This window comes from Vanellus vanellus (assembly GCF_965231255.1).
Source record: "Vanellus vanellus genome assembly, chromosome: 5".
In the NCBI taxonomy this organism is placed as follows: Eukaryota; Metazoa; Chordata; class Aves; order Charadriiformes; family Charadriidae; genus Vanellus; species Vanellus vanellus.
The window spans coordinates 37,042,088-37,065,749 of record NC_138910.1 but is presented as its reverse complement, the minus strand read 5'-3'; the positions used below and the strand labels follow the sequence as shown (position 1 = coordinate 37,065,749).

Here is a 23,662-nt window from a genome sequence, read left to right as displayed (position 1 = left end):
CTCAAAAGCCCTATATTCGGCTTATTCGGCCACCGTTGGAACTTTCTTACTCCTCCTCTCCCGGGACGTTGAGACATCTCAGCTGGCACAGTTTGCGTTTCCAAGACGCAGAAGACTCCCACGCTCACTTCAGCTCCCCCCTTCTCCTTGCCGAAAAGCACCGAAATTACCCCAAATTCTGGCCGCCCCCCCCGGATCACAGGTGGCGCTGGCGGCACCCCACGGACCGCGGCGCGGCGCTGCCCCCTGGCGCGCAGTGGGGCGGGTTGCGGGTGAAAACACGCGAGGGGAAAAGTCCTCCCACGTGTCGCCCGTGAATAAAACACTGAAGGGTTTGCGCGGAAACACGTCGTAGCCCTAAACATCGATATCCCGCTTTGCGTGGAGCCAGTTCCTTCGCAAGGTAAGGTGCCAGCGGAAACAACCAGGTATGAAACATTATCCTTACGGCCACGGCATTACGTTTGAAAAGCAGAAGGCAAAAAGATGAAGACTTTCTCAAAATGTAAATAAATCGATCGGCTTTGAAACGGTAAATGGATTGGAGATGCAGGGAGAAATGCTGGTTCCAATCCCCATCCCTCTGAAGTCTTGCCCCATCCCTGGAAGTGTTCACTGCCAGGTTGGACGGGGCTTTGAGTAACCTGGTCTAGTGGGAGATGTCCCTGCCCATAGCGGGGGGTCTGGAACTAGATGATCTTCGAGGTCCCTTCCAACTCTAATCATTCTATCCTTCTAAATGAACTGGAAAGAAAAGAGAAGCGGGGGACAGAAAGCAAAAAGGAGAAAAAGGAGGGCATAACAGTAAAAAATGTGAGGAAAAGAGAATGAATGAAAAGACATTATTTCTCAAAGACATTTTGCTTCATTGTCTGTATGGACTAAGGACACATAGCAAGTTACTGCAGGTCAGATGATACCTGGAAACTCATCAAACCTCTGTAAAATTGCTTCGGCTTCTTGGCTCCCGTCATACAAAGTGGGAGAAATTTCACAGCACCCTGTATATTTCCTCCAAAGCAACCAGGGCAGATTCTGGAACAAAATGACTGGATGAACGGACTCTAGTTAATTGCAAATGTACAGCTGCTGTAACATCTTAGCATAGCTTCATTTTCTGCCCTCTTCACCATTCCGCCATCTGATTCCCTATCTTTTCCCTGTGTTGTGGTCCGTTATCCCCCCTTCTACATTCACCCTTTAATGATCTTTGAGAAGTGCACAGATCTCTTTTCTTGTTCTTGCATTTGGTTGTTCTGCAGATATTCAAGCTACAGGAATGAAAAGAAGTGAATGAAGGAGAAGGTCACAAAAGAAACTTCTCATAGAGTTGATGAAGATCAGATCACACTGCAGTTTGGACTTTTGGTGGGAAAAAACCCCAACTAATTCAATGCACTGTAGAGCTACACAAAGGGAAGACAGGTAGACAGCTGGATAACTGGTATGGTGGCCAAACCTAGTAGACAGACTAAGAAGAGCCTGCACTCTCAGATCAATACTCTGATTATAATCAGGTCAGCTTTTATGCAGTCTACAACATTCCAGTCTTTATTCTCATTGCAGAAAGTCACAAGCCTGGAAGATTAATCACTTTAATGTTTCCTTAGTTGAAACAGAGGTGCTGTTGAGATGCTGTAACTATAAAGTCGTTTTCTGTCTCAACAATGGCATAAGAGATCCATCCATGGATCACTTGTTTAATCACTGTTACTACAAAATGAATGCATGAGAAATTTCTTCAGTATAATGTAAGTAGGGGGTGGGTGAGTGTGGGGGAGTACCTGTTAGTCCTGTCCTAGCTGCAGCAGTTCTGGAAGAAGAGAAGATTCTCAGCCCTGGGGAGCAATGAGAACGCTCTGTGAGGAGACCCTGTTATTCTGCAGGACATCTCAGCAAGCAGGAGACTTATAAGAACAGGGAGCAGCCACACAGCCGGGTTTCTGCAGAGACCGACATGATGATTTTTCCTAGACTCCCAGGGTGGATTTTGTAGGTGTTGAATCCAGGCAGCCAGGGACAAGTCACTGGACCAAGAGGCAGCCTGAAGGAGAGATACTGCCATGAAATGACACAGGGATCACAAGACAATCTGTGTACAAATGCGTTTATTCTTTCCTATCTATCTTTTATCTCTCTTGTTTCATACAGAATATTCTGTTTGAGAAAGTTCATCGTTCTAGTTTATGAGCTAATAAAACTCACAGAGTTTACAAACCCTTGTTAGTGTTCTTGGTGGGACTGCTCTAAGAAACACCATGGGCAAACCCCTTCCCCTTCCTCCCAGTCCCTGCATGGCTCGGACCAGAGTCCCACCACAACTGGAAACAACCCCAGGTTTAGCGCTGCAGCCACCCAGCCGGGCAGAGGACACAGCCTCCGGAACAGCTCTGTTCTCACCGCCTTTATTTAGGCTTGACGCTGAGGAAAAACTCTCCTTGAAGAAGCACTGCCGCCGATAACGCGGATTCGTATCAACACTGGAGTTATCCGAATGTTGCATTCCTGCTCCTAAAGAACGAGTTTCGTTCTCTTTTATGTGAAAGCTCTAGAAGATGTTTTTGTTTAATGTGAATCATGGTCAAATATGTTAGAATCATGCTAGGGAACACCACGATCCTTTGTACAAGGATTTTAGCATGGTGTATAGGATAGTACTGCCTGTCTGTCAGACGTCACTGACAGAAGGTGGGTGCTGCAAATGTGTTACTTACCCAGCACTTGACATTTTCTTTTTTTGCTTCAATCCAAAACCATAGATTCAGAATGTCCTTACTGAGTCACTGCGCTGCTGGAGAAGCCGAGTTGCACATACCTCAGCTCTGTCTCCATTCTGAGGTACATCGCACGATCTAGCGACGACCTAAGTTTTAATACTGGTGTTATGGTTTGAGAGACCCATAACAATTTGTTGTCATTTAGACAATCATTCTATCACCCAATGACCCCTCCCCACCTGGGAAAGGGAAATCGGGAAAAACAAGAAAACCCGGGAGTTGAAGTATAAACAGATTTAATAGAACAAGATTAGATAATTAACATTAACAGCACTAAAGAACTGATATTGATCCCGACACCAATACAGAATATGCAAAGATTATACTCAGCCAATTCTATCAGTAGGAAGCTGTGCACTCCCAGCAGTGGACAGCAAATGTCCGACACTGCGAGCGCTACGGCTTCGGGAGGAAGGGAAGGACTCAGGGCTCCGGCACCAGGGCATGAAGTTCTCAGGATGGCAGCCATCAAGGGAGAGAGAGAACTTCGCAGCAAACTTTCTAATTTATAATGAGTGTGATGTTGATGGTATGAAATAACCCTGTTGACCAGCTTGGGTCAAGTGCCCGGGTCTCGCTCCTCCTCATCCCCGCACCTGGCGAGCTCGAAAACACTGAGACCTTGAGACCCACACACCATAGCTGGCTGTAAAGTAAATATTTTCACAAATTCAGACACTGGAGTCTTCTAAAAGTGCAGTTTTCCCAAGCATTAGAAGAGAAATTAGTCCCGTGTCTCTCAAACCAGGACAACTGGCAAGCCATGGGAAATTATTATGACAAAGAATGGAAGATTAGATATTTTTACTGCCTTCCTCATAAAATTTATACATGAAAAGGTGCAGACAGCTGTGGACTCACCTGCATTCCTAGCTAGGCAGACACAAGCCAGTGTCAGCGTGGAAGGAGGGTAACTGCGGCATTAGTGGGGTGTTCAGCCCCCTGGTAAGTCCTGCCTCTCCCATACCTTGTGTGCCTAAAGCAACTCGAGCTTTTGGAGGCCACGTGCGCTACTGTGCTGAGGCAGTCGCTATGCTACAAGCGGAAAGGCCCGGGAGCAGTTTAAACCATGGGCTCTCCGCTTGTCTGCGGTGACAAATTCCAGCTGGTCCAAGCGTTTAACCTACCGCTCTGCTCCTGTGCAGCGCAACTCCCATCTACAGGCTCGACTCCTAGTGCGTGGAGTGCAGGCAATACCTGGACGGTGAGGTCAATAAAAATGATGAACTAGAAGGGGAAGATGTCAAACCGGAACGGAAAGTGGCAGGTAGCTACACACCAAATTCATTCTCTGTAGAAAATTGACGTTACTAGTTTGCAGCAGCCTGTGGAGTTTATAGGTTTCCTGTCAGAAATGCACTTGTCCGATTTAGTTATTGCATTGTAAGTCTGTGGTGTTTATACATTTTAGATTACAGGACTAGAAAAATATTTTCTGTTGTGCATTTCAGTTTCATGAGCATTTCTCAAATCAGACTTAATAGGTGCTAGATTAAAAGTCATGAAAGGGCTTAGACACCAGAAAGGAGATTCGGACAGAATTTCTGTATAAAACCGTGTGACTTTTACTTACCCGCTCCCTCAGATGCTAGAACGTATAAATGCTTTCATTTTCAGCAGTAAAGCTTTGCCTCTCTGTGGAGTTAGTCCAAAGCTCATCGGGCATATAAACCACAGGTTTTCTGAAATCACGCGTGCGATCTGTGGTGCGCAGGCAAAGGCAGCTTAGCACAAGGGATCATTTAGTATTCTGTCATTGCTGTCCTTGTCCTTGCTGTAGTGTCTGAGCCACTCACATGTATTCCAGCTACTTATTTCCACACCACCTCTCACAAATAGTGTAACTATCCTCAGTAGTTTTAAGCATAAAGAGAAAACGCGTGATACATAAAAAAAAAATAGATTTACAACATCAAAGGCCGAGAAGAGTTTAAAAATATCCTGCTATCTTTTGTTTTGTGGGAAACAAGGTGCTTCTAAAAAACTTAATAGGAAACCAACTCCCTTTTTCTTTTTGTTCCTTCCTTTCCTTTAAAAAAAAATCTCATTGCAAAAGATTTACTCAAGATCAGAGAGCTGCCTTGGAGAAGGGCAGCAACTGCACCACTGTTTCATATCAGTCTTAAAAACACCCATGAAACCCCAACCAAAAAACCCCTCAAAGTCAACTGGAGAGTAAGCATAGTGTTATCTCTAAAGCAACTGTACTGATTTCTATGAAAGGAATTTGTTCTGGTTTTTGTAAAAATTTAATACTTATTTCTGGAAATTACTAGCTTGCTAGCCATGAGTCTAGTTCAGTACCAAAGATAAAAATCAATGATCCCAGAAAAAATATTTTTAAATCTTAACAAGTGTCTGTCAAATTGCTTCACACATTTACGACTAACACGCTCTTTATGGCTTTCAGTGGGTTAATTCTGATCTCACATTCATTTTACAATAGTGTAATTATATGCACTTTGGAAAAGTTAAATCTAGCTTGCATAACCTAAAACAAATCTGATTAAAACAAACCCGGTGCCTATTTCCTCTTTATAGCAATAAGTCTGTCTTTTAGTATATGACTGAAACAATCACGCTTGACAAGTGATTACTCTTTGACAAGTATTATCCTTTTTTTAGCACAAAAACAGATTTAAAAAAAGAATAATGGGTAATAAAATAAATTTGAATCCTGTCTACTTTTTAATCATTATGAGTTATACACCCACACAGTCTGTTCTGTCCTGTTTCAGCTCTGACAATTATATACAATCAAACGACAATTTAAGAGCCTTTATTCAAAGTAAAGGGTAATGTTTATTAACATGAATGAGGAATACATAATAAAAATATAAGCAGCTTAATAATATGTAATCAAAATAATCAGTACAGTAAATATATTTAAAGGGTGTACACTAAAGGCTTCCATTCACAGACGAATAGTAGTTTACTTCACATTTCTATAAAAATCAAAGTTGTGTTCTTTCAGGGATGATTTCCTCACCCAGAGCCTTTAGTGACTGTTTCTTTCTTTTCTTCTTGATTTTTATTAATCTTCTTTCTCCTTTTTTTTTATTGAATCCTAAAGGTAAAATGAAGAAAGTAAGATTAGATGCTGTATGACTAACACATCCAAGATTATCAGAAATAAGAGACAAGTCTTGTTTTCAGGGAACATTCTTAAAAAAAAAGGAAAGAAAGAAGAACATTGTCTTACCTAAAGTCTTCATATGCCTGACCAATGCCAAGTTGTCTTATTTCTGTTCTTGTACACTGTATTTTACTGTCCATCTTTCTCTCTCTAGCTCTGTCTCTCTTCTGATTTCCATTTTCACTTTTCTAAGACTTCCAACTATCCCATTTTATCAGGTCAATACTGACTACCAAAAGTTGTAAGAATGTTTCAGCCTGCATAATATTTACCTTTTATGATAGTCTGTGGCAGTATCACTTCCCATACCTTTCTTGCAGATCCTCAAACATGACTTTCTGGAGATGAAATTATTTTCATTCCCACCGCAACCACTGTAGCTAAATGGGTGACATCTTCCAGTTGAGTAGTTGTAGAAAAATCTTAACTCTTTGGCTCTACAAAGTCCTCTGTCCATAGGGGTCATGCACAAAGAAGGGATAGGGGGTGGTTCTAGAAAGACCGAGAAAAACAAAGTTAGAGACAACACTGCAGTTTACCAGTTTTCTATTATATTGATACTGTATATGATATTTGAAGGTCACAGAACTCTGAAATTTATATGAAATTTAATGGCAAATTCAATTCTGCCCTCCTGAAAATCCAGGATACTTTACATATACATCTGCCTTTTTATGATTAAAGCCAGCAAAAGCTGACCGCAAAGCAAGGTTTGTTTCCTATATATTTAGTGATAGAATTGCCATTTCTGTGATAGGAGATAGTAGTCAAATTCAATTAGAGAAGTTTCAAGTGAAGCGTTTGCAGAAAGTGAAGTGAAATATACAAAACTCAGACAGCTTTTAAAACATCATAAACATTTACGATAATTAATGAAGCGAATTTTCCTAAGTACTGCTAGACATTCTGAAATCAAATAGAAGTAAAAGTACGCAGCATTTCCAATGTCAGATTCAACACCTTAATATTGGGTTTGTGGTATGAATACAGAAAGCTTGACCTAAGTAATAGCAGTTGGTCTATTGGAAAACGCTGAGCAATTATCAAGAAAAGGCTTGTAAATTGCAAAAGAACAAAAGATTGAACGTGAAGATTAAGTGCACAAGGTGACCGAGATGCCGCTGCTTTAGCGCTGCTGTTAGGTTTTTACCATTCCAAGGAGAAGGCTGATGGTTTGTTTCTTCAGTGTCGCTGCAAGTGAGAGTATGAGAACTGAACCACCGGAAGATGAACCTGAAGTGTCCGAAGCACCTGGGCACTGCAGCAAGTTCAAGAAGCAAATCCGTGCCAGAATTCCCAAGCCTGGAGAAACTCCATCATCTATCACCCTGGAGTGACTTGTACAAAATCAGAACGGACGCAATTGCTGCACAGGATGCAAGAAACTGAATGGGAGCCATTTTATCATCGGTTATGAGGGACCCAAAGGAGCACCCTTTTTCTTCAAGAAGTAGCAGAATTGAGATAGCTGAGATCTAAATGCACAAATGGAAGTGTGAAGCTTGTCAGATGGCTTCCTAAAGTTACAAAGCCAGGTAGAAGTGGTTCAGAGGAAAAACCAAGCAAAAATTTTAGGGGATAATTTGCATTACAACAGAGCTGAAGACATCCTGTTGTCACAAAAGCGGGAAGCAGAGGAGTTGCTGAAAGCAAGAAGTTATAAATTAATTTGGGCAATTCAAGAGGCTGACGAGAAGACATCCAAAAAGGACACGATACTTCTTACTTGTCTTACATGTATTACACCTGCTGAAAAAGGTTCATCTGCGAAGTATAATAGCTGAATGGGCATGGTGAAAAAGTATGAAAAATTGCTGGGGAAAAAAAATAAAATGATGATTTATGGAAAGCTAAGACAGCAGAATGAAATTAATGTATTTGAAGCTGTATTAGCAACATCATACTATTCAAAAAGAATCCTGAAATGCAAAAACTGAGTCACCAGTTGGTTATTCAAGATAGAATAAATTAGTTTCAGGTTATAAAATGAGCACTGCTTAACTTGTTTTTATTACTGTGATGTTACTGTAAGAGTAAGGTTCACTCTGGATCAAGGGGAAGAGCCCACAATGCGATACGATTTATATTAAGTCTACTGTTTTATTTATAATGAAGACGGTAGTTAAATTAACTAATGCAATGCTTTTGGTACTGCTCTAACTGGGAACTCTTGTGCCTCGAACTAATTTCATCTCACTCTAGCTGGAAAGGATGTTAGCTTTCAAAGCACATATCCAGCAACATTAAAAAAAAGAAAAAGCTTGCCTTTTTAGCCTGATAATTTCAGAACAAAGCAGAAAGGCTTGCCAGTGATGAAAGGGCCAAACAGCAGAGGTTAAGTATATAACAGAATTTAAATGTATTCTTTGTAATGTAACTTACTTATCTGGTATGTAGAATTTTCCAGAGAGACTTCAGAGTCCCCTCATGAAGGAGTTCTCACAACTGTAAGCTTTAGGGGAGCCATGGAGCCAGTGATGGGGTTACTGATGGATAAGGACTACCTACGTATGTATAAAGCAACTGGCAGAGTGGCATCCAAATGCTATTCGCAATCCCTCTTGCACTCTTTCTAAAAATCATGTTGTTCTTTGCCTAAATTATTGCTAGATACATGCCCCAGATACCAAATGCTATTCCTGTTCATCATCAAAATATCTGCGTATTCTTTACACTCGCAGAAGCAGCCAGCCCACAAAGAAAACCTCTCAATTTTGCCATATAACAGGCGTTTTTTTCAACAAAACAGTATATTACAATAAAAATTAAATGACATCATCATTTCCTCTCTGCGGAGGGTCATAAAAATTATGAATTGATTTTAATATACTGATCACTAAAAGACCTGTTAACTTTAAGTTACTGTAAACATAAAATAGGTACTGTGCCATGCCCAGCCCAACATCTGTATTGGCAGGACAATCTATAAGCCTGTTAGCCAGTATGTTAACACAGTCACTGGGAGCATTAGATCCAGGTAAGTTTTCTCTATTCAGCCCCAGCTTCTAACGCCGTACTTATGTGTATGACGTTACAGTAAGTTTAGATATTTTGCCTGTTCTTGAGTTTCTCTCTCAAGCATTTTGGCTTCAAAGCCTCATTTTCCGGAGCTGTTGAAATGTTTTATCTCCTGCTTTTTCTATGAAGAAAAAAGAAAAAGAAAGAAGCAAATCCCACCACCCGCAAAACTACGCAGAGAGGAAAGGGTACGCACTGAAAACGGTAGAAGAGTAATACATGTCCTACTACCAGAATTCTTTTCCCCTAATCTAGTCATTACAAGTCCATAAATTACAGATGTCAACTTTATTGAGAGACTACTTCAGATAGAAATGCTGGTTTTAACTCTACTTTTTTTCCACAATTTAGATTACATTTTAACATTATATTTTTTCACAGTGCAAGTAGCATTACTCATTACATTATATAACCCATTACATGTTAACATCAAGTGGATCATATGAACATAAAAATTAATAAGTGTCATTAAATTCTTTCTAACTATTTTTATCCATGCAACCACACGGCCTATCCTATGCCTTTGATGCAATTTCTACAGAAATCAACCAGTTACTCGCATTGACAGCAACAGGCCTTGAGACTCTGGCTTCACCCTTAGTGTTCCTGCTATTCTGTTTCTCCAAAATATCTGATTTAAACAGATTTTCAATATTCAATAACAAGCTCATAAACTTGGATTTGCTATGTATATTATTTGCCAAATGTATGGAACATAAGTCAGGTCACGAATGGGTATGGGAAAAAAGAATTTACAATTCATACAGGCAAAGGACAAATGAAAGTTTCCAAGCTGAGTTAGTCAAATCTTTCCAGGTGTAAAGTTTTCTTCTGGAAAATGCTGATACAATGTAATACAAAGTTCTGTTCCCCAGAAACATGGCAATTCCATCAAAAACTTTTCAAGGAAATTAGACCTTGGAACCCATCTTCAATGGAGCTTGGGAACTGGAACTCTGGCCACTAGCTCTGCGGGAGCTTCTCAAATGGGTTTCAGGCTTTACAACAGCAAAATATAGCATAGATCTTTCTGTTATCTTATCTTTCTGTTACTTCTTTTTCTTGATGATGCAGATATTTGGACTGAATTGTTTTGGCGAAAGAGTAAGACCAAAAACTGCAATATTTGATTGATTTTTTTCTTCTGAAAAAAATATGTAAACTAATTATATGTAATAAACAGTATATTAGAGAGGCCACCATTCTTACCTATAAAAAGACTATTGTATCTTACCCTTCACTGCTACCTAAACAACCTTTAAATGTGTATGATTTAAGACATAATTATTACAATACAGCCTTTTCTTGAATCCCAGACACCTCCCCTCTGTGGTGTGAACAGATGACACGATCATACTTCAAATCTCCGAAACATGCATATTCAGATATAGACTCATTTATAAAAATAATCCCAACCCAGCACTGCAACAATAATCATTGTCCCTCAGGCTAAGCTGGGGTTGTGTGACAATGAACTGTTAACTCATCACAGTACAAAAGAAGTTTGAAATGATCTTGGTGAGCTGGATGAGAAGCGACGCTGCCTGCATTCTCTTTCACGAGACACAGGTGCATGACAGTTGTGAAGCTTCAGATTTATTGCCAGATTTTTGATATGTGTAGACTTCAGTATCTCATTTCTGGTTGCAGCAAAGAGAAAATAAAAGCATCTTCACGTAGACAAGCTATTACAAAAATAATGAGTCATCTGCACTTGACGATACTCCATAGGTATAAATTGGTGCAGATCCATTATAGCGAATAGAACTGTGTCAATTTATATCAGCAAAAGATATGTCCCTGACTTTGAGAAGTAATAACAGGAACTGCCTCTGTGTGCCATTCCATATTTGCCGAGTTGAAAATTGCTTTTTGATCCTGCATCCCACTTAGCGAATGCAGAGTATAGCACTTGTAATTTCCTAACATAGATCACTTCGTATAATCTAAAAATGAAAGGTTGGATTCTTGGCTTCACTTTCTCTTAACTTTCCCGGAATAAAAGTTACTTTAGGTCTTGCAGCAGAGTAAGACCAGAACAATCTTGACGCTCTGCAGAAAGTTCATAGCTGAGAGATAGCACTAGAAGTTTCATGTTTATATACAGGGGGGAAAAAAAAGTTTGTTTTGTTTGGCCACAGAAAAGTTCAATTTTCTGAAGATCAAGAACTTCGTTGGAAATCTATTGAGCTGATATCATTACAGAGTTACACATACCGCCAATAATATGTATTTTTTTTTTCTTGGAATCAAGCTGAAATAGCATTTCAATTGTGAGGTAAGGTATTCTGTAAAAGAGAACTCCTTGCAAAATTGTTTTTTAATGGTGGTCATATATTTGAAAAAAATGAAGATACATATCCCCACCAATATACATGCAAAATAGATGTTACAGTGGCAGACAAGCTGCTTTGCCCTTGCTAGAGAAGATGGGCATCAGCCACTCCACCCCGAACAGTCCATCCTGGCTTCATATGTGCACCACCAGATTCTTGTCCCTCACTGAGGGCCGTGGGAGTCACTGCACGTGTTTGTATGAGATGGCTCTACCTTGCAACTTCGGTTTACACCTCTACATGTAGTAACAGCAGGAATGGAGGCAACTCTCTCCACGGTTCTGTGGAGAAATCAGCTGTCGGTTTTGGCCCTACCCTTTCCTCCTCCCATAGTGGAATTGCACAAAGCACAGGATTTTAGCCCATCCCAGCAGCCTGGAAGGTACAGGGTGATAAACCGAATGGCAGCAGATGGCTGCATGGGGCAGGATAGTGCAAGACAGACAAAGGTAGGGAAGAAACTGTGGGGTCTTCAGACTTTCCACTGAAACACACTGGTCCTTCCAAGGTCACATTTCTTACCTGACCCATCCAGCTACACCAACTCCACCCACCCTTGTTCCCCAACCCCTTCTTCCACGGACTTTCGAATCTTCTCTTTCTCTTACTCTCACCTCTCCCTCCCAAAATCTGCTCTACCAGAAAATTCCCTATTGCTGACACAGCCAAGAACCCTTCAGTTTCTTCTGAGAAAACAGTGTGAATCATGCCCCTTTGCTTGCATAGGTTAGTTGTTTTGAGGATTTGGAGATTCCTATTATGAGTAAAAGCCTTCAGGAAACGTGTACGCTTTTATGTCCCTAGACTTATTAACAGGCCTTAAATCATTCAAACGTTTGTCAGTGAAATAACTTGCCAAAAGCTTCACCGTTTTATATTCAGTCGTGTTAATAACAGAGTGCATTGATGCTTCGTATGTGGTAAACAAACAACCCGGCTATCACAGAAACTTACCTCAACTCAACAGTGCATGTGGATCATAGTGCAGGCAAAAAACCATAGACTACAACACACATTCCAGCTTTATTAGACATGTCATTCTAAGCAAAGAGTACAAGAACGTTATCCTACATGCCCATTATCTTACAGATCACATTTAAGACAAAACCCTTAATGAATTTGTAAGCCATCACTCAGTGCCCAGAAGTACAAGTAAGTGTAAACGCAAAAAAGCAACAGAAATGCTTGGTAAGAACGCTCAGGCTTTTTCCAACTGTTTCTTGTTTCCTCTTGCATAACTGTGGATCATAAAAATGACATGCCTCAAATTCAGTCACTCTTTACAGTGTGAGCAAGTACCAGCAATCTATAGTGGACAGCCTCCAGCTGTAGAAACCCTTAAAACCTATCACTCTACAGTGAAGGTCCAGATTCTTATCTGCATTATAATACATAATGCAAAAATACCTTGAAGCAGACACAAAATTAATTCACGCTCATTTTGATTACACTCAAACCAAGAACTGAGTTTAATACGGCCTTAGTGGGGAAAAGAAAAAAAAAAAGTATTATGCTAAATCTGTTGTGCCATATTCCAAAATCCAAATTACGGTCCTTATTTAACAGGTCAGAGGAGCTTTAAATCAGCTGCAAATTAGATCCTCACAAAAATACTAATTTTGACTAAAAGAACTCTTCATCACTGCTTTTTATCTTTAAATTTTTGTATTTATAAGACCTTCAGGAAGCACACACTTTCAGAAGGGTACAAGATGTGGTCTGTCTTCCACTTTCTAATATTTATTGAAGATCTGTAAGTAGCAATATATTTCTTTGCTTTGACTTTCTCTGCTTATCAAAACATTTGACATAGATGGAAGCCCACTCTTTAGTCTCGGATATGTTGGAAAATGGGCGGAAATGGAAAAGCAATCCAGAGTGCATATAAAAGACCGAGAGCTAAGAACTGCAAAATCTTACCAAAAAAAATGGGAAACTGGTTGCGCTCCTCCTTTGGGGAACTACTGTTCAGATTGTCGGACTTCTCATTTCCAGCAGTTGGCAACAAGTTGACTGAAGGGAAAAAAAGTGAAACAGTAAGTGATGGATTATCTAGACACAGCAAAGCTCTGAAAATAAGCTGTGATTGGTACTCATTTGCCGTACTCCATTAAACTCCATATTAAAGAAATATTGTCTTTTAGTGGTAGTAAGTCCCAGAGACATAGGAAACTGATGTGCTGAAGCAATTTTGGGATGGATTCTTTTTGCTTCTTTAATTTTACTGATGTAAGACTTAAATCAAACATGGTTTGGTAAGGATATTTTTTATATTACTAGCAGACATTCTAACCTTTGCAATTGCAAGCCTTTTTCAAAATATGTATTACTGACAACAAAATGGCCACGGACCTAGTTTTAATGTTACTGAATTCACTGTGCTTATGTATTTCAACTTGAAATAAACGGGAAAATGCGCGGAGAAGCCAAAGTGTGTCTGTATTAAAAACGCATTAACTATGAACAGCAAAAGCAAATTCTTACCAAAGATCCCAGGAAACTGGTTGGGTTTTTCCTCTGGGGAACTACTGTTCCCAGTGGTAGAATGCTCTTCAGCTGGAACAATTGGCAATAAATTTGCTAAAAGAGAAATGACAGGAAAATAATGAGAAAAAGCCACAGAAAATAATTTGTATCAATGATTCAATATCACTCAGGTAAAAACTTTGATCTATTTAAACCATGGTAATGGCCCCTAATCCTCTCTTTCTTCTTGGGTATTCATATAAATTTACACGAAGGTGTTATTTCAGAATAAATTCAGGGAAAAAAAAAAGGCATTCTGCAACTTTTAGTCCAGAAGGTTAAAAGTGGAATCAGAGGCCGTGAAGAAATGCTTCAGCAAAGGTTAAGGAAAAGCACAGGGCTCTGTATGTATGTCTTTTAAAAATATCTTTAAAAAAGAACCATAGTTGGTCTTTCCTTTTTCTAAATGTGAATAAACTCAAGTTCCCCTTGTCAAAATGACTGATTATGAAACAGTCCTGAAAAAAGACCCACTAGATACAAGCAAGACAAAAGGGTCTGGAGGCTCCAGGTTGGACAATGTATCAGTCCTATGAATAAAAGTAAATGCTTTGTGAAGGGGAGAGGAGTTATGAAGGTTCCTATATTGTGATAGATGACAATTCATAGAAGCTAGTAGGATGAGGAAGTGGATGAATGATCTACGGTCAGTCTGAATGGCTGTTTTGTAGCCTGAACCGCACAGCTAAATCATTCCGAAGTGAGGGACAGGTTTCCATGATTCTTTGGTGGGAAGGTAGCAATGCACAACAAGGAAACAGTTTTTGGCACCTCGTTTCAGTCCAAGACTTGGTTTGAAAAGAGTATATTCAGATGTACAAGTTAAAAAAAAAAAATCTATATTAACATTTTATGATATTATAAAGCCAAGCAGCTGGCAGATTTTGGGTTACAGAAAAAGATTTATGTGGCTGTAACCAGAATAGGTCCATTTCTTCATTCCCTGTTGTTATAATCTCTATTACTGTAAACTCTCTGCCCTCTTCTATATAGGTACCAATATTTTTACAATATATTTCAAACCAAATTACCCCAAATTCCTGCCCTAGAAAGCGTATTTATAAAATCTTTCCCCTAATGGCAAATTTAATGGAGAAATGTGATGCTCTAATGTCCAGGTATGGCCAGAAAACAGTACTCGTTGTGGACCAAATCCCCTCTTCAGTTGAAATTGATGTTATTTTAATTACTTCATCTGTCTGTATTGCTTCTAACATACTGTTTCAAATTTTAGATCACAAGTTATTTGTTTCAACTTAGATATATTAAATAGGACACAGATTTCTGAAAATTAATACAGTGCTCTTTCTTACAGAAACAGGTTTAATATATATTTTTCAGGGAGTTGTAGAAATAACATATATGCAAGCAACTAACTGTCATGAGAAAAGTAAAAAAGTAGGAGTCCAGTAATATTAATTAAAATTAATAGTCGCTACCAGATTTTTTAGTTTATGTTTTTTATTTTTGTATTTTTATTTTAAAAAAATATAACTAATGTTAATTTAAGATATAAATTATTGCCACCTCAGGGTACCCTAAGTTGTCTTTTTTTCCATGCAAGATACCTTAAAACACACCACTGTTTATACAATAATAAAATTAAGAATAATGAGGACAACAACTTACAGTTGCCTTGGCAGATAGTCTGGCATTCTTCCAAACTCTTGAAGTTGTTTTGGTTTCCTAGGCACCCACCATACTTGAATACTTCACATATCTTTGTCTCTTTGTTATAGAAATACCTGGAAAAATAGCCTCGGCAGATTCCAGGGTCTTTCTCATGAAAGCAAAAGTTGGGCTTTTCTAGAAACAATGGTGAACGATGAACAGGATGGGGGAAGAGAAAAAAAAATAATAAATCAACACATGTTCCAAGACAATAATAGAACTGGAGGAAGTTTATAAAATAAACCTGTAACTTTGGACTAAAGACTAACTGTAAAATAACTGCTGCTTTCTTGTACTGCTTTTGTTCTATTTATAGCCCTGCAATATTACGCTGGAGCATTATAGGACATTTTTATTGCTTTTTCTCCTCTTTTCAAGTAGCCAGTAAATTACAGCTTTGAAAATGAGGACTAATGATCATTTAAGTGTCCTCCTACGCTGAAGCTTTAAGAGGAAAATTAGTTTTTAGTCTGAATTTAAACAAGACGAATCTCAGCTGGATCATTTGAATCTAAGTACACATTCTTATCGTTTATATGGTTGTTTTAGTCAATGTTAGTGTGAAATATACAGAAAGCAATGTCAACACAGAAGGAAAAAGGAAATAGTTAAAAAAAAAAAATCAGAAAAAATCTAACAATGCATTTTGCCTGGGAAAGTCTACTGCTATAAAAGGATACAGGAAACTGGGAGACAGAGCAGCTATAGCATTCTTCAGTCCCAGTTCCCAGTTTGCGATCAGTAACTACAATATCAACCAAGAAAAAGTTAACAAATGAATATTGTGTAATTTGACAGAATATCAAGGCATGGTATCATGTCTTCTGGCAGAGAAGAAAAACACATAGCTGTACAGTAATCCCCGAATGTCAATTTCTCACCATATTAAACTTTTTCTCAAAATTATATTCTCAAAAGAAAATCGTGGAAACAATAATGAAATATATGTGGAGGTATTCTCAAATTCTTGCTACTAGATACTTTGAAATACGATTCTTGACTGAGCTGACTTGCAGAGAAAAGTGTATTTAGCCATCATATAAGACAATTATATCAGATGTGACATATAAAGGCCTTCCTTACCTGTGAAAATTAACAGAATATTGAGACTAAAACAGTGTGCAGAGATCTGCCATTTTAATAAAAATGACCACAGAATAATTAAATTGAAATCCCTAACCTTTTTGGAGTAGATTATGGAGTTGCAAGGAAGTTGATCCTATTACATCTATTTTAGCCAAGTACCTATTAAAAGTTAATGCTAGAACAAGAATATTATTAAATTCAATTGATGCACATCACATATTTATATAAAACATTATAATAGCTCATAATTAGTGTTTTTCCAAGAAATAATTGCCAATACCTTGTATTTCAATTATTATAAATCTTCATGAACAGGAAAACGTAAAATTCAAACCATTAAAATGTTCTTGCATAACGTCAGAGAACCAACTATTTTAAGCACTCCTCTATAGCTTAATTTTGATTTTTCACTACAAATTGCATTCTCTGCTAGTAAGTATATGTATTCTACAGTTCAGATATTTCACGTTTCTTACTATTCAAATGCAGCACCTGTTGACGTTCACAGATTTACAAAACTAAGTTGACATAGACCAACAAATCCGAAAGGCACGGGAAAGGCATATGATATACTTTCAGCTGAGAACGGAAATGAGACAGTTCTGTAGACAGGTAGCAGGGAAGAATCTACCAGAGCAGTATCTATTCCATTTACCATCTATCAGGAACGCACAGACAGTGGGAGATACAGAAACAATTCTTTCATCAAGCTTTGCATAATATTGTGAAATAACAGAAAAAGATTATTAAATAGAAATCAACTGAGAAAGTAAGGCAGATAATGATAAGGCTGTGTAAAGTAGACAACAGGATTACGACTGATTCTTAAAACCAGCTGCTCTTCATTCAGAAAATCCTTATATTAAAATGGTTCTTGCAGAAAAGGGAAATTATGTCCAAATAAGTTGAAGTCACAGCTAACTTCTATAGCCACTTTTGAAGAGGGAGGTCATGAAGGCAATGTAATCCTAACTATACAAACTAGTATTACACTTCTAAATGCCATGTCTTTCTCCAGAGACTCAATATTCAACACTACATTACTGGAAACAATAGTAAACATGTAATTAAGTTGATGATATCCATGAGCTGAATTTAACAGGATATGTTCTGTTTTGTCATTAAAAGCAGGGAACCAGGGTCAGACCTTAAAAGAATTAGTGCCAAACATCTTCAGCATCTGTGGAAAATCAACTTTAGTAGCTTCCATAGCATAGAACCACAATTTTTCTTTTAATGCATTAGCAATAGAAAAGACAGTAGACAACAGGAAAAGAAAACCATCATCTTAGTATGACAATATTCAAGAATATCATTCTGCAAAGATAAATTATTTAATAAGCATATTTAAAAATGTATGTGCAAATACTGGTATTTCAGTGAGGAGTTCAATGCACATCAATTCAAGAAGAAACAAGTGGGAAGAGGAGTAAGAGAAGGAGGGTAAGCAGAGAAAGAGGAACTGACTTTTGATGAAATTTACTTGTCTGTATTTGGGGAAGTCTGGTTACCAGCACTGGGCCCGATCCAGATAAGTCTCTGACGTGGAAAGAGAAGGTGGGGTGGAACAGGTCTTCACAAGCTCTATTGTCAGTGTCGAACTTAAATATCCTTGTTAGGAACATAGGTTACTTCAATAGACCAGCGGTGTTTCAGACAAGTGATTCTCAGAGCATAAGCACCGGCTATTTAGGAAGTCTGGGTACCAAGGCATTTAAATTTCTGTAAATCATCCGCCCCTTCGGGAGTGGGAAACTTGTCCCCTTGCTTAATGAGTAATTAGGGGATCTGCCTTAACCTCTGTTAGCACCTACACAGGCAATGCCTGAAAAGTTCTGTTTCAGAGTGATTTTTTTCCTATCTTTGCTAACAGCGGAGGAAGCATTTAGATTAGGCTCAAAACACACAATAAGAATTTCATATCATGGCTAATCATATAATGCTTGAATCTCTGCAGAGTCCTTCTTTTCTCTGCATTGAAGAAAGAGGGAAAAAAGCATCATGATGTGTTGATTTTTGCGAGAAGAGATTGCGGCTACTATGTTCAGTGACCACAACTGCCCTCAAAGTCTTTGAGGAATACAGAAGAAGAAGATTAGGAATAAGAACTCACTTCAGACTGACATTCTTGTTTTTACTAGGAGATAGCTTGGAACCATACATAAAGGATTTATCAGAAGAAGCTAAATCCCTTATCATTGTATGAGAGTCTTAGGTTAATATGTAAACATAATTACCTTTCTTAATTTTTGCTAACATCATCTTCCGAGGCAATTCTGCAATATAAATAAAAAGAAAAGTATTTAGCAAAAGCAGACTTGTTAAGTCTCACCTGTGATACCAGGGTGCTTAGCAATACCATGAGCACTGAGGAGGAAGAATACAACATCTCCTCCTCTTCTTTCTTCTCTTTGTTAAAGAAGTAGCACAAAAGCTTGCTCTGGAGGACTGAAGTATCATTTCCTTTGTATAAGACCTGCTACATTGGAAACTTGAGGATATGGAAAGTACTGGCATCAAATTATGCCACTATTGAATTGAACTGAGAAATTCCTCTTCATGTTACTGGAACCAGAATCCTGTATTATGTAATCTTACATCCTTAAAAGAGGAGTAATTAGCAGACTGACTTAACCCAACTGCTGTAGCTACTGATACTGCTAATAGCTTCAGAGCTGATCTAGTTAGCAATAAAGACCTCTCTCATGCTACCTAATTCCCTTTGCTTTGCTGTGCTATGTAGTGTTTCGGTAAAGTGTTCATTATGCTGTTTATGATATCAAAGCCCACTCAGCCAAGTATCCCCAACCATCTTTAAGGTAGTACAGACGACCAACTTGTTTGCACTGTTCTTTTAATGCCTGACCGGGAGTGATGAAGTTGCTATTGCCATTTTTAATGGAGGAGCCTGGGTTTTATTGTACTTGCTCAAGAAGCTAAATATCCGAATTCAACGCCACATTCCTTTTCAGCAATTGAAAACAAACCCCCTTTCCCTTCTAGGAGACTGTCTAATCGTAAAACATATGACGGCCTGTGTTACATTTTTGAAGCAAATCTATCAGGTAGAAAGCCGTCTCTGAGACAATGCAACTGGCGTCCTTAAAAAAAATATTATTTAAAGACACGACATGCGCTTTAGAGTGATGCATCATTTGTTTGAACATCTTTCCAGTGCTTCCTATTAGTAGAAGGCTGTGCCTTAAATCCGTGACCTAAACCGTGGACACTCACATCAGGCCATTTCACTCATTTCACTCAGCTGTCCCCTTCAGGCCAAAATCAGCAATCATGCATGTGATCTCTACTCTTCCGGCACAGGACAGGAAGAATTTGTTGTAAGTTTATACAGGCCTAGAATATTTTAATCTTACTACCATGTCAACAGTGCCTTTTTGCTTCTGGTTTCAGTCAAAAAGGCAAATCCACAGCTGAGTTAATTTCCTCTTTGTAAACAAACTGTATTTCTGAGTAGATCTACTGTGTAAATAATAGACATCAGAATTGCTGTCTTGTCCAGAACCTTTTGTCAGTAGGTATTTTCCCATGTTACAAGCTTAAGTAGCCTAAGATATATATTCACTGCCTTGAAAATTAGGACCTTTGTGCTAGTGGTAACATTTGTGATTCTACTCATATCCAGTAACCAACGGAGCATATAGGCAAAATCCTCTTAAAAGTATTTTCTTCTTCCCTGAAGTGGCGAGTAGCGGGCACAAGAAACAAAAAATGCAGCTGATTTCTAGGAGACGAGTCAGAACGAGGCATCTTGAATCTGAACACTGCCTTAGAGAGTCTTGGAGTGGCCAACCTGTACTTTGGCTCTCTGAACTCTCTTGTACTGACTTTAGTTAGTTCTGGGAATTACTCATTGCTGTCTTCCATGGCTTATTCATTCAAAAAATTTTAAAAGTTGCTCTGATTTAAGGAATTTGGCAATTCAGTCATGTCGGCTCATTTATTCTTGTATTTGTGCTTAATATTGGAAAATCAGACACTTTGACTATTCACATTATTTCTTTTGGATTTGCATGTTCCTTTTAGCTTATTTCTAGCAATCTTGTCCTTCACATTCTTTACAGTGATAATTCTCTGAGTATCTCTTAGATTTTTCTTTATTTTTAAGCATTTTCCTATCACTCATACTGTCTTTTCAGTCTGATTTCTACAGTTACTAAATAATGATCTTCCTGCAGTAATAAATACTGGAAACATTAAGTAAGATGAATATAACCATATACTGCAGGGCTGCACAGACAGAACCAGATTTAACAAATAAAACCTACTGAATTACTTTTTTTTTTTTTTTTTTACTGAATTATGTCGACACAAGCGGGTTAACTTATTAGTTCACTTTATTTTATGGCTGATGGTCGACAGCATACTGTGTGTGCCACCAAACCATTTTATCTGCTAGTATTCATTCAAAGAATACAGAAATAACGAGCCTTTATTGCTCCAGTTTCTCATAGCAGATTGAACACTTGCAGATTCTTGGATGACTCGTGTTTTGGATGAGACACTGGCAGCTGCAGTCCTGCAAACAACCCTGCTCCAAGCATGGCAAAAATGCTGTGGGTCGAGCTGAAACCCAAAACCAGATGCCAGATGTAAAGTACCAAAAGTCAGCCTCGTGACAGAAAAAGAAAAGCTATCTTCACATCCTAGATCCCAGGTCGTTCTGACACTGAATGCTAATAAGAAAAATAACTTCCCAGTTTTTATCTTGAAATATTGTATTCGTTAAACTTTGCGGAGCCATAACTAGAAACAGATTAATCACAATTTTCTAAACAAAACACTGTAGAAGTGAAGAAAATGCCTTTTAAGGAAGGTTGTTCTCTTAGAATGACATTGCCAACATTCAATTTTTAAACTTATAGGTATGTATTAAGTCTGGAGTTCAGCTGCAAGTTTCTATTAATTTCTGTGCTGAAAATTCAGTAAGTATGGAAAGAAACTTGTAAGGTGTTGTTCATAAGGAAAAAAAAATCGGTTCAATCCATGATACAAACTTATGACTCATGAAAGCCATATGACAAAAGAAGAATTTTAAGTCTAGAAAGGTCATTTGTCAGATAAACGGACAATTACTATGCAAAATATCAATGCCACAATTTGAATAATTTTTAACTCCTTAACTCCTCAAAATTATATTAATTTGTCTTGAATGCTTATTAATATAATCATTCACTTCTGATAGCGATACATCTTCTGGATAACCATACAGAATAAATAACATTAATTAATACTGAAAAATTTGCCCTGGTTGGATTAAGTAGAGGAAGGACATCAGCTTCTTTAGTCCTAAACATTTACAGGGGTGATGATTAGCAAATGCTAAATGTGAGTGTTTTACACCCGGTTTGGGAGGTGTAAAACCTTCGGCAACCTTCAGCCCAAGTTGGAAGCAAGAGCAACTCCTGCCTTTTAATTCTCAAGCACTACATCCCTACCTTCTCTACTAACAAGCAGTAAAACTGATATATTCTGGATGCAGAAAATGACCCTGCTATGGAGGGATCAGAATTATCACTTAGACCTTGCTACAAGACATCTGAAATATGTTACTGATTACAAGCGCTGCTACAACCAGCACAAAGCTATTTGCTGTCCTCAAATATTGCAGGATTCAGTTCCCGAACAGCCAGAACTTTTGATAGGACAATTTGTAGAATGGAAGAAGAAAATATGGAAGGCAGAAAAGGAGCAAAATGTCATTTTCATGTTAGTTTTGTATAATGGTTAAGCACAGCCCTGACCTTCTGTTCCTCTGTAATGATTTTCTGCCTTGTTTGATTTTCTGCCAAGCACCAGTGTAGGTTAGGGGCGCACCTGCTGGGAAGTAGTTCGGAGGAGAAGGATCTGGGGGTCCTAGTAGACAGTAAATTATCCATGGCCCAGCAATGTGCCCTTGTTGCCAAAAAGGCCAATGGAATCCTGGGCTGCATAGGGAAGAGTGTGGCCAGTAGGTCGAGGGAGGTCATTCTCCCCCTCTACTCTGCACTGGTGAGGCCACAACTGGAATACTGTGTCCAGTTTTGAGCTCCCCAGTTCAAGAGGGACAGGGAACTGCTAGAGCGAGTCCAGCGAAGGGCAACTAAGATGATTAAGGGCTTGGAGCATCTGCCTTATGAGGAAAGGCTGAGAGAGCTGGGACTCTTTAGCCTGGAGAAGAGAAGGCTGAGGGGAGACCTTATTATGGCATACAAGTATCTAAAGGGTGGGTTGAAGCAGGATGGAGCCAGGCTCTTGTCAATGGTTCCCAGTGACAGGACGAGGGGTAATGGGCACAAGTTAGAACATAGGAAGTTCCGTTCAAATACATGGAAAAACTTCTTTACGGTGAGGGTGACAAAGCACTGGCACAGGCTGCCCAGGGAGGTTGTGGAGTCCCCTTCTCTGGAGATTTTCAAGACGCGCCTGGAGCAGTCCTGAGTAATGTGCTCTGGGCAATCCTGCTTTGGCAGGGGAGTTGGACTAGGTGGTCTCTAGAGGTCCCTTCCAACTCTGAGAATTCTGTGATTCCGTGACCTGTCATCTGCTCCTATTCAGTAGTTTCTTATGAAGATCTCAAAACATATTACTTGACTTCTATCTCCCTTTTGTATCTAATATCTTTTACTCAGGTATGAAGAATCCAAGATACAAATAGTATAGTCTAGAGAAAGAACAACATTATAAATAGCTTTTATCCTAACTGATTTCTAAAGAAACAAATACAGGTATGTGAGCGCCAAAATAATAATCTGCACTTCTAGTTGTACCTAAGACTTCAACATGAAAAGAAAATGAATCACTGATGTAAGGGTTCTTGCCCTTCTCAGCCAGTTCAATAAGAGTTGGCTTAAGACCCAATTCAGATCCAAGTAGGACAGAGTTTCATTGACTTTATGTGCGCTTGCATTTAGGGCAAGGTGTTCACGTTCAGGAAGATGCTTTTTCTCTATGTCACCTCTTTTTTGACTTGAAATGCCAGATTATGTTATTTAGTAACCAAGGAATTATGATTTCCATATCATTTTCCCTCAATGGAATGTCATTCCAAGATATACCTTATTTTAATATCATTAGCACTGCATTTACCCACATATGAATCCTGAAAGACAGAG

The 23,662-nt window shown here is 38.7% G+C and overlaps 1 protein-coding gene across 1 annotated transcript in view; it reads right to left on the bottom strand.

Moving 5' to 3' along the window:
* Positions 1–5,561: 5,561 nt before the first annotated feature.
* Positions 5,562–23,662, bottom strand: part of TFPI (tissue factor pathway inhibitor) — a 42,171-nt gene continuing 24,070 nt past the window's right edge. Inside the window, exons 4-9 of the mRNA XM_082483913.1 lie at positions 18,788–18,826; positions 15,423–15,599; positions 13,752–13,847; positions 13,188–13,280; positions 6,223–6,405; positions 5,562–5,844 (exon numbers count right to left, since the gene is read on the bottom strand). Coding sequence (XP_082340039.1) covers positions 5,732–5,844; positions 6,223–6,405; positions 13,188–13,280; positions 13,752–13,847; positions 15,423–15,599; positions 18,788–18,826 — 701 coding nt within the window. The 3' untranslated portion in view covers positions 5,562–5,731. The remainder of the gene's footprint in view (positions 5,845–6,222; positions 6,406–13,187; positions 13,281–13,751; positions 13,848–15,422; positions 15,600–18,787; positions 18,827–23,662) is intronic.